Raw genomic sequence first — 13,460 nt, forward strand, 5'->3', positions numbered from 1 at the left:
TTAAATTAAGCCAAACTGTAGTCATTTTACAAACTATGAAGCTATCCGGGCACTCAAATATCTCAACATTATTGGTCTAGAGGTCTCCTCCTTTTTACTTACATTAACACAGCTCACCACTTCATAAGCTCCCAGCTCTCCACTCTGAACGCGTTGGTAGAACACTCGTATGGGTGGCAACCTCCACCACACCAAAAAAAGTAAACCACACACACGCTCCTATATAAGAGATGCAAGGTTATTGCCATCTGTAACCAAAACATCCCAAATCCCCATCTTTTTGGTCTACAGTCCATGGGCTTTACTACCAAAACATGTCGGGTTTCAACAGCCTTAGCTTCGCGGTACCACATCGGCCATGTTCGTCACCACTCCGGCCCTCCGGCTCCACTCAGCAGCTACTGCCAGCACAGCCCGGCGACGAGCCACCTTGAGCAAGTCAAGAGATCACGAAACCCACACACCATGACGGAGCCGACCAAAGTCACCTAGGAGACTTCCAATGCCTGCACAGGAACACGGCACTAGACCCAAATCACTGAGAGCCAAGAAACATATGAGAAACCCTGAGCAGTATATTAGAGAATACCAGTTTATCAAGGAGCATTGCTTAAATGTGTGTTTTTGGCTTAAAGTTACACAAGTTATAAAAAGCTCTACTTTACAAGGATCTTTAAATATCTGACATCCACATACTTTGAATTTATTACATCTGCTAAGTTTAGTTTTCTAGCAGTCATCTCTGAAATTCCAAGTGAATTTTCTTGATCATTTGTGTCTTAACTATATAAAGCATTTTCTTAACATCGCATTACATTCTCAAATGAAGGAATTTACAGCACGCTGAACGTCAGCTGCTTCTTCTGCACAACTTTAGGTTCTTGTTTCAATGAAATAAACTTGCATATTAAATGATAAAGTTCTCAAGGAGGTCACTGTACCAATGAAGCACCTGTAAACAGACAGAAGTGCTCACGGATGCCAAATGGGACGTCCTCTAGAAGCATAAACAGTCCAGACTCTAGGTCTTCTCTAAGCTGATATCAACGTTACTGCTCGGTCAGGTCAGGTAGGAAAAAAGACTGTTGAAGAGCTACATGAAAATTCTTTAATCAAGATAGTGACTTTCAAATGGGCAACTGATAACTAGGTGAACAGCTTCTTTTATCCACAGCTTGTCTGCAAAGTTGTTTCTTGCCAATCATCTTTTTATGCTTTTGAAACCCCTTGTGCATCAGACTTCTGTCCTTGTCATTCAGTTCCCATTTTTATCCTCCCCTCAGCAGACGGCTGATTCTTCTAGTGTGAATGCACCCAGCAGCACCTGGCAGAACCCAGCATTAAGGAGGGAACATTATTCAATTGCTCTAAAGACAGCAATGTACTTCTGTTTGTACACATTTAGTGCTTAGATAACTTTACACCCATTAACTCCCAGATTATCCACAACTGCAAAAAACAGATGAGGAGAAAAAAGGCAAACCAGAAGCCATACTTTAACTATTCTTTGTGCATACAATCTAAAATGATCAAACTATTGTTTTTTTTCCCCCACTAATTTGTTTTACTATTATCTTTCACACATTAGTTCTATTTAACCAGGTCTGTGATATTTTCTTACTAGTATAATATTTATTAAAACCTTTAAGGTTTCACAAGTGAAAATATCACCAGTCAGGTGTAAAGTAAATCAGTTTAGCTAAGCAATGAGAAGAAAAAGTGGAAAATCTGAAAGGTAAACGACTCGAGAGCGATGGGGAGCGATCGGGCCGAAGGCTGGGGACACTCACCGGGAGGCTGGAGGGCCGGCCCTGCATGTTAACGTCCTCTGAGCCACTCTTACTGGAAGCCATGGCAGGATTGGAAGGAGGAACGCTAGACTGGGAGCTGAAGGAGTCCTGGGACAGCTCCTAAAAAAGCATCATGGCAAGAATGAGAGGGAGGAAGGAAGACCACAGCCAGGGCACATGAGCTGGATGTCCAATCGCTTAGAACTGTCCAGCTGTGGCAGGACACCTTAGATTTAAAGGTGCTTCAAGCAGGACACTCAAACCACAAATGAGCTGGAATCTAGGCATGACCATTGCTAAGTATTCACCTACAGTATTTTGCATTTTTGGGGGTTTATCTTCCAATGAAATACCTCCCTTTAAATGCAATTAGCCATTGCATCTCAGGTTACTCATGAACTCCAAGCATGGACATTTTTTTAGATCCATTAACCATAATTAAAATATAGCTGTGATTGTACACTATGGAAGTCTCTTCTCTTGAGAAATATTGGGTTATGATGTTCAAGAACTTGGGCAATTAAACCAGCAACTATATACCCGCTTGTTAATACAATCTTGCAATTTACACAATTTTCTGTATTTGTACGAAATACTTTTGAACGTCACTTTGTAACTGCTTTCCTTGTGATCTCACTTTTTTTTAGTGATTTTGATCATTGAACATGCTCCTCATTTTTAGCACACCAGGGCCAATTTTCCAACAAGCCAATTAACCCATCAATGTCTTTATACTACGGGAGAGAATTGGAGCACCTAGCGAAAACCCAACAGATTACATTGTCATCCTTTTACTATTTAAATTAGCATAGTACTTATCATAAACAGGATAAACATGCTTATTTTGACAATTTAGATTTCTTAATGTAGTAATGAGAGATACTAGGTAAATTTTCAGACCTTGAGAACAAGTTTCTAGTTTGTACATCTAAAGTAATGGGAATTTTGATTTTTCTTATGTCATTCATAATTTCACAAATTTTGACGAATTCCCTTCACAAACTGAAGGATCGGTGAATTTCAACTGATCTGATAAAATCTGTTTGAGGGTCTGGTAAAATAGTGCCAGCGATAAGTGAGAAGCAGTTCGCTTTAAATCGTAATCAGCAGAGGTTTCATGTTTTTAACTAGGAAACAGATTCAATAAGCGGGAAGGTTAATGGGACATTGCAGGGCAAAAAAGAAAGAACAGTTTTTACTTGGCATTACCGATACAGAAAAAAAACAAATCCCTTAAACTATTAATATTGCTCTTTGGCAACAGCTACGCATTGAACAAACCAAGGATATTAGATTTTCCATTCTTTGAAGAATCAAAATTTCTCCACTGCTCTTTTAACCTCACCAACTATTTAATGTCTCCAATTGCATAATTACAAGGTCCTTATTACCATTTGCAAAAATCAGACAAAAACCCACTAGTACAGTCTGAACCACATTTGTGTGCATTGAATCACTGAGGCTGCTCTGAAATTTGGAGGAATTGTGTGGACAGGACGTGCAGGACATCTTTCCCCAAATTTCATGCAAAAAAACTCCTCTGTCAAACTTGATCTGCAACATCAAATACGGGCTGTATGATTAGACAAATGATTTGGCCACCTCAGCAGTAAAAGGACTTTAAGTTCAAAAAGCTGTTCTCAAACCAAACGATATGAATGAGAAAACTGCAGCTCCTCGAGTGTTTGCTAATCCTCCTTTTCTGATCATCCATTTTGACCAGACTACCACCTATACAATTAGAGTCTACTTAACAGATAAATTAAAAACAGCATTGGTCACAATATGGATCCTTTGGGTAGATTATTAATTATATCACCCCAAATTGAGCATTCACCCCTTTAGTGTTTTGTATCTACTAACCAAAGAGGATGCCTCTTCCCCCATCATGATGTTTCTGGTACCCCTACACAGTCAATGTCCTGCTTGTTTCATCAACTCAAAATATCCCATGCTACAAATCACTGTAGCAAAACAGTCACTGATCAAAGGGCAGCTACAGTTTTGGCTCCACAGGAAGTTTGATCAGTTACAGAGCAGAATTTGTATCATTAGACCACTACAAGATCTATCTTTTTTCCCCCGTTTTCCCCCCACTATTTGGGCTCTCCTAACAGCTTGATTTGTCTATCGAAACCTGAATTACAACTGCACTACTGTTGCTTTTGTTATTCACCGCTAAAAAGCAAGAGACTGGGATTCCCGCAAGCAGTTTTAAAATATGAAACGCATTTGTAATAAAGCTTTGGGAAATCACGTGGTCCAGCAATCTGTCCTACAGAGTGCAAATGTCAAACCCCCTGCCAGAAAAAACCCACATTACATACAAAAGCTATTAAGGCAGGATGAACATGAACAAATCCACACTCGGGATTTGAGTGAAGCTAACACGAGGGACGTTTAAGAGCACAGACAAGCCCAACTGTGCAGAAGAACATGTTCGCCAATGCAGCATCCAATGCCTACCAGCCATCACTTTTAGACTGGTCCCACGACTTGCTACTAAACAGCAAATTCATTTTTCAGGTCACCTGATGTGGGACAGATACAGAAAGAAAACAATGCTCGTGACCCACTGATTCAGCAGTAAAACGGGGGCTGTGTTCAGGGCAGGAACACAAGCCACACAGTACCTGAGGCGGAGGGGGGAACCGCTGGTAAGGAGATGGCTGCTGCTGCTGTGGAGGAGCCTGGGAGTAGGGGGCTGACTGGCTCTGCTGGGGAGGGGCGTGTCCTGGGGGCTGCTGGGATTGCGGCTGGGTCGCTGTCGTCGGCTGCTGCGGCGGCGGCTGCTGCGGCGGCGGCGGCTGGGAGGGGGGCTGCTGCTGCGGCGGCGGCGGGGGGCCCTGCGGCTGAGGGTAGCTGGGCTGAGACTGCGGGGCCTGGGGGGTCGGCTGCTGCTGTGGCGGTGGGGGGACTTGCTGCTGCGGGTAGGGAGGCTGGGCGGACTGGGGAGCCTGGGACTGGGAGTAGGGAGCCTGGGACTGGGGCGGCACTGGCGGCTGCTGCTGCTGCGCCTGGGACTGGGGGGTCTGGTGCGACTGGGAGTAGGGGGGCTGCGCCTGGGCGAGCGGGGCCGAGGGCTGGGAGTAGGGAGTCTGCGCCCCTGGCTGGCTCTGAGGTTGCTGCGGGTAAGGGGACTGCTGCTGGGCAGCGTGCGGGGGCTGGGCCTGCTGGCTGTAGTACGAGGCCTGGCCCTGCTGTCCGTAGCCAGCTGGCCCCTGCTGTCCGTATGGAGGCATCTACATGGGAACACAACAACAGGACACGTTCAAGCAGGAAGCGGAAACGACCCAGCACCCCCACCGAGGAAACCGACAGGGTATAGTTCAAACCGTTGGGCGTTTATTGAGACTTAAAAATGAGAAAAGTGTTAATGGACGCTATTATTGTACGTTCAAAAGGTGCTCCTAAATTGATTTCATAAGGAAATTTGAGAAAAGGAACTTCCAAGAAAAGAGATAGTCGAAAAGGATAACTGTAAATGGTGTAAATATTTTTTAAATACAGAATTCAAAATTTTAAAGAGGGGTATGGGCAAATGTTTCCAAAAATGTACCAAAATCAAGAGGTTCTTCCTCCCTGCGTGTGAAGGTGGTGATGAACCACAAAGTTAATGCTGAGTATATTAAGTATCGTACATTACTTGTCCAAACAGGTCAGTTTTTCAACAAGTAAGATCGATTTGGGATGTCATATGGCATACAGAAACAAACTGGGCAGTAAAGGCTCCTGTTCCTGTTCCAGCGAAATAAATCACTGAAGGGGCTAGCAAAAGGTTAGACAGTTATTGGATTACAAGTCCATTTTGGAGCTCTGCTGAGCTACAGGAGCTGCAGTGGTGTAGGACGAGTGCCCAGACTCACTTGCTGCCCATACTGCATGCTGCCCATGCCACCCGGCGTACGGGTCTGCATGCCCATGGGATAGCGCTGTGGGGTGGGGGGGCCGTAGCCCTGCCCTGGGTACGAGGCCCCTTGCTGCGACCCTGGAGGAGGCCCCTGCTGAGGCTGCTGGGAGTAGGGATTGGCCGCTGCATAGGGCTGGCCTCGCATCTTCCCCATCTGGTCCATTGGGCTTGAAGGCTGGGGGGGAAAAAAGAGAAATACTTCAATGTTATATACTTTAATGCACATCCCGCCGAGTTTGCACAAGCCTAGTAGTAGTGTTTATTCTACTTGGAATGCCCGCTCGTTATTCAAGCCAACACTTTCCGAAACAACCTCCCTGAGCCAAATGGGAGAAGACATGGGCTGCATGTCATCATGCTTTAACATCAGGGAAAGGCAAGCCTGGGAAACTCTGTTCCACTCTACAGCCCCAATCGCTGCACAAAGAGGTTCACAAAACACAACAAGGAAATGAAGGTAAACAAGATATAAACAGTACTTCAATGCCACTTGATTGAACATGAATATCTGTGGCAAGCGGGCACAGACAACTAAGACTTTCCAAACTAATATATTTATAAAAAGGCTCATGTTTAAAGTGTGATGGGACCACCTCTCATTTCACCTGTCCAGCTGTACTTAGGTAAAGTAGGGAAGCATTAAGGTTAAGACCAATTCACAGGCAAAAGACAGAAGAAGGGAAGAGAGCGATGTTAAAGCGATCAAAAGGTTCACATGGGAATTCCCATGACTAAGACTAAGGCCGCTCAGACACAGACAGAGTGAATGTCAATTATCTATAATTTACTCACCGAACCTAGGAAGTCTACTCACTCTTAAAGTTTTTTTCCCATTACCATATAATGATTAAAAGGGTTTCCGTCTTTATAAAAAGTGCATTTCATAGCTAGGGCTACACAGTTAAAACTGCCACATATCGAGTGTCATCACCGACCGCTCTTCAAGAAATGGATTCCCTTCCTAATCACAAATTCCACGGGGGTGAACTGCTGGACCTGTTAGCAGATCTTGACTCAATAGGTGGGCACTGTTGATTACTGGGGAGGAAATCTGTGATTGCTGGGTAGTTTCCAACCAAAGAGGCGGATTTTAACTAACGTCGCATGGAAGAGCTGATTAAATGCATTTACTATTTCACAAAAAATTAAAATGTAAGCTCTGAACTTCACGTCATTTATAAAGGGGGGGGATACTGAATAAAAACCACATTTCTCCAAGTCGTCAAGTACTCAGAAATTTCTAAAGGTGCCAATAATTGTGATTTGAGAAAAATGTTTTTTTGTGAGGATTTTTTCATTGAATAATTTTACCTCACTGAAAGGTTAAATTTCTCTCATTTTCAATGTAAGATCAACCTGATAAACAACAAAGACATTTTTTCATAGCCTTTTTTGCTCATCCAAGGGTGCCAATAATTCTGGAGGGCACTGTAAACACAAAGAAACAGAACAGCAAGAACAGAGTTCAATACAATATCAAGATAAAATGTCATTTGGTAATAAGCCCTGTAAATAAGAAACAGCTGCACTCGTCATAAAATATTCCTGCCAACCAGATGCACTCAAGCTGTGGTTTGTCCCACCAATGAAATGAATTAAAAATTGACTTAAGATAAAAAAAACGAACCTTAAAATTTGTACAACATAGATCACAAAAATAGCAGCTATAAATTTTACAAAGAAGCCTTTTCCTGTGAGAAAAGAATGCTGACAAAGAGAAAACAACATTAAAGTACAAAACACTGTGCTAAGACCACTATGTGCTATTAACACTATTCTTTCACTTGCAGGATGTCAGTGATTGAACAGAAGAAGGAAAGAGAATGTGGGCCAACAATGACATGGTCTTATCTGTGGCATGCAAACCTCACCACATGCATACAGCACTGCTCTCCATCACTGGCCACATGACTAATGCAGTCCCATGTCACACGCTAGAGCAGATTACACTGTGGTCTGCTGAGGTTATCCCGAAGAATCTCATTAGACATGGGAAGGAATGAGGAGGGGTGTCCAGGGGGGATCCTGGATCAGATTTCTACATCAATGTCTATCTTTCCCCACGGCACGACGGGCACTTCACAACCTGAAAGCTGGCGCTTCGCTCCCAACAAAAGTTTAATTGCTTCCCACGGTTATTAACCTGAATTTTACCTCACTCAGCCTTAGTTAAGGAAGTCGACAACAGAGCTATTTATAACTCATCTCAAATTGAGGGCAGTCTGCCGAAAATTTAACACATCCCAGCTGTACTCCTGTTTGAACCAGGGCCAACGGAATTTTTTTTAATAAAGCTATCTTGGCACCGAATGAATGACACCAGCACTATAAGGGAGAGGGAGGGAGAGAAGGCCTATGCTGTGTGGTGACGCTGACCTGTGGGCGGTTTAAAGCCCAGCTGCCTGAGGCGCTCCGCTCCAGTTTTTCGGTCTAGCTCTCACCCCCCCCCCCATCCCCACCCCTGTACCCTTTGCTGCTCCTTGCCAAGCTCATCATGCAAGACTGGAGGGACGGCGCACTGACAGCAAAACCTGGAGGGTCTGCAGCGCCCAGCTTTTCCAGCTGCTTGTCCTGACACTGTACACGAAGCTCCTGATCTGACCAGCCGATACCCAGAGAGGGGAGACACCCCTGGAAGTCCTGAATCTCAATGCCACCCTCCCTCAGACTATCAGCCTTCATTATTAACACTGCATAAGCAAGGCCCCATTGAACTTTCAACTGAATTCTACTTTTGTTTTTTGGAAAAAACTACAAGATGCAGAAAGTGTACCATAGTGTTAATGACGTGCCTCTCGGTTGTAGATCCTGTGGATGTTACGACTTTGATGGTAAAACGAGGTAAGCCAAAAGGGCAAGTAAGTGAGATGGCATTGAAGTTTACTCTGACCGGTACGATTTGTAAAGACACTGGAAATAGCAGATATTGAACTGCATGTCATTCAGCGTTTTCACATTGAATCCTGAGAGCGCTACACAGTTTTCTGATTATTTCTTCATGAAATACTAACAGAAAAACAATTTTAAAGTTCATTAGCAACTTTATTCTTCAAAGGGATTCATATCAGGGCACCATATTACTTACTTTAACAGACAAGTAACCACAGCCAGTTTTTCTTGTTAAATGGGGACCCAGTGATCTCTAAAGTAACAGTACACCCCTTGTATCTTTAAATCCAATTAAATAACAGGCACCCCAAAAGGTAAGCATGTGGAAAAAGAGAACATTCAACAATAGGAATGAAGACATCCTACCATCAGAACAGCACATTATTGAACTTATCACTTACCTTTTTGGAAACGAGGAGAAAAATGTTTCAAAACGATCAAGGTTTCTATATATTTTTCCGCTTAGTCCCCTAAGTTCTAAACAGATAAAGCACATCTGGAAGTTGATGTAATGCACCACTGGCAGAAGTTGTCATGTTGAAAACCCGTACTATAAAGAAGCAGGGTGTGCTTTAGCACTTACCGAAACATTCTGCCCCATCAAGCAGCTTTCAAAGCACATCATCAAAAGTACAAGGAAAAGCATCTCATGTTCTATCATTCTACTTCTTACCACGAGACTGGATTACAGCTAAAACTTTGCTCTGCTAACAATTCCAGCAAAAAGAGATCGTAAGAATTCTCCAAGTGAAGTGAAAGGCAATGAGTCTGGAATCAGTGTTCTACAGACTTTGATAGCATTATCCAGTACTCAGCTTGCTTCTGCCAATTATTTAATGTTTTAATTCCATTTCTCAACTTCAGTACTTTGCAAGCATTGCAAACCAGAGCAGAAAAGGTACTACTAACAGAATAGCAGTACATATGAGCAGTCCCATTCAATTAAAACTCTAGGGAGAAAAAAGGTTTTCAACTACATTGAGCTATGAGGAGCAAGCATGGAAGACAAAATCTCAGACCACAGGTTAGGCACCATGATGCAGAAAACAAGTTCAAGCCTGGGTCATGTCACCAGCCGATAGTGACCAGGATTCAACAAGCAGCAGTGTGTATACAAAATTATAATCAACCCTTTCAAGTGTTGAAGATGAGTGAGTCCCTACCCTAATCCCACCTCAGGGATCACCCGAGCCTCAGTTCTCTGTGCCTGTCTGCTCAGCACCAGCACACTGCTTCTCAATGCCAAGCTCACAGCCTCACTTAAAATGACCTTTATAACATCCTAAAATCTCTTAACAAGGTCTATGGAGCATCCACATAAACAAATCCACAAGATCACCTCAGTTCTGTAGTAATGAAGCAACTTAAGAAAAGAATACTGTAACAAGTGACAATTACTACACTTTTGTAAGTAATCTATAGGTTAGCTATGATCACACAAATTAGTTTCTGTAACTTGAAAGCTCTCATTCCAGATGAATCCCAGAGATTACAGACTCTGTAAATCAACACTATACAAAATAACATACAACACCACTCCACTGATAACATACAACACCACTCCACTGGTAGGGACACAGATTACAGAGTGGAGAGAACAGAAATCTCCACAGCAAAACAAAGCTAGCCGTTTTCCTTGCTCAGTTAGGGTCTCGGTTCCTTCAGTTGGGGTCTAATAAGTGAAATGGAATCCTAATGTGGGGCACTATGTTCTAATTGATAATGCACTATAGTTCAATACCTTAAATACTCAAGTATTTCTCGGGTCTTCCAAAAGCTTTGTTATTTCAATGCAACAGGATGCAAATAATTAAAGGTCATCTGTATTGATACTATACTGGTACTTACAGCAGAAAAAGCTCTGTGAACTTTAACGTCCACTTAAAATAGATACAAAATGTAGACATGAATTGATTTTTTTTGGCTTAATGTTGCTTGCATCATTTCTAATGAAAGAAAATTCCTGTCAAGTTATTTTAAAGATGAATTTAAAGCGACAGATCTGACCTCTGGACTGCAGGACAGTAAGAGAGACACAGCCTCAGGGTTTCACACATAGAGGAGTGACAGATCCCACTGACTGACTGACTGACTGACCCCCTGACACCCCAGCCACTTCAGGCTGCCTTCATCCTGCTCTGGAACTATGACGAACTCAGTTAAGATGGCCCATCTCAAAAGATAAAGGCTGGAAGGCGAGAAAGGAAATTTCAAGTGAAGACGCAATCATTAAAAATAAGTTTAACAATATGTGACGGTTAAGGAGCTTTCTTCCAATGTGAGGTAAGTTATACCTCCTCCACAAAAGACAATCCCTCTCAGTCTGGGAGACTGTCTTAACCTTGAAATGAGATGCAGCCGCCTGCCTGACCTGCTGACCAACTGGCTATTCAAGGACAAACAGACTTGGACTTTTGACCCAATTCTGTAAAAAATAGTTTTCTGTGCCCCGTGTCTAAATCAAGTGGACTACAGTACAGGTGTCTTCAATTAAATACACACTGTGACCATTTGTGCACATTCAGTCATGGTCTACTAAAGCTTGTAATAGAAGCATGCCAATGATTATATTGTGAGTGCAACTGTGTGAAATCTGAAGAAAGATGATGCTTAATCTATTACATAAAACACAGTGAATCTTTAGGGTCAGGATAGGCAGATGAATGGTGTTAACTTGTTAACCAGCATTACAAGATTGGGGACTTTGCCAGGTTCCAAGCCCGATTTTCAAATGAAGGAAATATGGAAGCACTGTAATCCAGCACTGGACACAGTAGAAATCACACAAGCAAGAAATGATTTTCAGATTTTACAGGAAGTAACAACTTAGCAGAATGTAAGTTAAATGAAGCATAACTCCACAATACAAGACATGCAAATGTGTACAATCATGTGTAAAACAATTCACACCTGTCACAGAAATAAAGGACAATCAAGTCCAAATTTGCAAATTGATAACTTTCTACAGAATAGAGTTTTTAATAAAATATAAAAGCTACTAAGTACAAATGTGCATAGTAAACTACGGGCCACAATAAGTCTTTACACTTGCAAAGAAATAAGTTCAGTTTTCATCAGCAACCACAAGTCCACAAGCATAGCAACATAATCACTTAGTAAGTTTGTAAAAATATTGACCAAAAAAGGGCTGAATACACTGCAGGTTTTCACAGTCATTTTAAAATATCATGCATAACACAATTGCTACACTAAATCCATAGTGTTGATACAAAAAAATGAATTTTACATCCTTAAAAATGTTAGCAGCCAGTAATGAGGTCATCAACTGAACAGTGTTGCACAAAATTTTAGCATTTCCTTCAGCTATTCTATAAATAAACTTGTATATCGCTATCAGTCAAATGGTTAAGAGGTGATTTGCTGAGCTGTCTGAGGTGCTGAAAAAAGATCCATTAAATGCTCCTGCAGATAACGCTTCCAATTATAATTTTTAATGTCCACCTTTTGTCAACAAAATCTGTACTTAATGTCCACATAGGCTGATGCTTATATGTAGACAAAACAGGCTTTGAACGTGTCAGGAACTCACATATGCTCACACATATCTACTTTAAAAGCAGTTTTAAATTAACACTTCCTTTGTCGCTTGGCTGCTGTGTATGGGAAGATCAAGGGTCCCTGATCACGAACCTGAAGTGCATCTTGTAGACGTCATGAGAATTTTAAACATCTGAGGAACTTTGCAAAGAAGAGCGATATTGATCAAATTAAGCTTTAATAGGATCCATTTAGTTCTTCTGTGTTCTTTAGTCCCCCCCCAAGGAACAAACTTGGGAACCCACTCATCTTAGATTATGTGCCATTCTAATATTCCATGAGTCCTGAGAAGACTTAGCCATGCTGAATGTCAAGAAACATTGCTAGAGAAAAGTATCATTGTTAACAAAGGGCTGCAGGTCACCCCATAATATTAATTGGCTTTATTCAAACATGCCGTACAAAGGCTTGTTGCTGGACTTGTTAATCCGCCTTTAAAGGAAAGTGAGATTTTACTCTATACCCAAATAGGGCATATCCACCCACAATACAAAAAGAGCTGCCATGCAGATCTTAAGATTTACAGAAAACCAAACAGCTCCAGCCAAATTCACAAGAGAATGTCACTATTTGTGAACAACATATCTACTGTCACACAGCCAAATTAAACCGACTGAATTGATTTAGGCCATTCACTGGTTTGGTCTTCAGTTGTTTCACATTCTTCAAATTCTGTGACAAACTATTTCTTGCTTGCCTTGAGAACTTAAAGGTACGAAATGTTAATAGCTTTTTTGCAACTGAAGATAACATATGCCAGATTAAACATTTTAAAACAAAAGGGTTAAAAAAGTAATTATAAAATCTTCTTAAAAGATCAAAAAACATTAAAAACCTTTAAGGTACCAAAGGGAAAAAAAGTAAACTGGCAGTCAGCAATGTAAAAAAAAATACTATCTATGAAGGGAGGGCACAAATTCCTTAAAGAAATTAACTTTAAAAGAAAAATCCTACATAAAAATGGAGAAGCTGTCCAGGGCAACTGAATAGTTAAGTGTTTTGCACGGTACGAGAGGAAAAGCCTGCCTGACTTGGATGTGCTTTCCTGCTTTCACATGTGCACTCTGCCCAGTCATCTAATCAATCACTAGAGGAAAATCTTTCCTGGGTTTTAAAAAATAAATAAATTAGCACATGGCTAATCTGCATAAAAGAAAGCCAAAGCACACTTGGCAGAAAAGGTTGTGCTGTTTGGAATGTCTGGTGGCAGGGCTGGAGGGTGGGGAGGCAGGGGTTGGAGCACAGCCTGACAGCAGAGATAGCGCCGAGTCAAACAGATGGACTGGGGACAGATGATAAACAAGGGCTTCTCA

The 13,460-nt window shown here is 41.9% G+C and overlaps 1 protein-coding gene across 1 annotated transcript in view; it reads right to left on the reverse strand.

Annotated features, from left to right (window-relative positions):
* The window catches only part of arid1aa (AT-rich interaction domain 1Aa), a 67,257-nt gene that overhangs the window by 32,567 nt on the left and 21,230 nt on the right, over positions 1 to 13,460 (reverse strand). Inside the window, exons 2-4 of the mRNA XM_088932360.1 lie at positions 5,657 to 5,875; positions 4,424 to 5,032; positions 1,791 to 1,910 (exon numbers count right to left, since the gene is read on the reverse strand). Coding sequence (XP_088788486.1) covers positions 1,791 to 1,910; positions 4,424 to 5,032; positions 5,657 to 5,875 — 948 coding nt within the window. The remainder of the gene's footprint in view (positions 1 to 1,790; positions 1,911 to 4,423; positions 5,033 to 5,656; positions 5,876 to 13,460) is intronic.

The sequence above is a fragment of the Atractosteus spatula genome, chromosome 14 (assembly GCF_055471065.1).
Source record: "Atractosteus spatula isolate fAtrSpa1 chromosome 14, fAtrSpa1.hap1, whole genome shotgun sequence".
In the NCBI taxonomy this organism is placed as follows: domain Eukaryota; kingdom Metazoa; phylum Chordata; class Actinopteri; order Semionotiformes; family Lepisosteidae; genus Atractosteus; species Atractosteus spatula.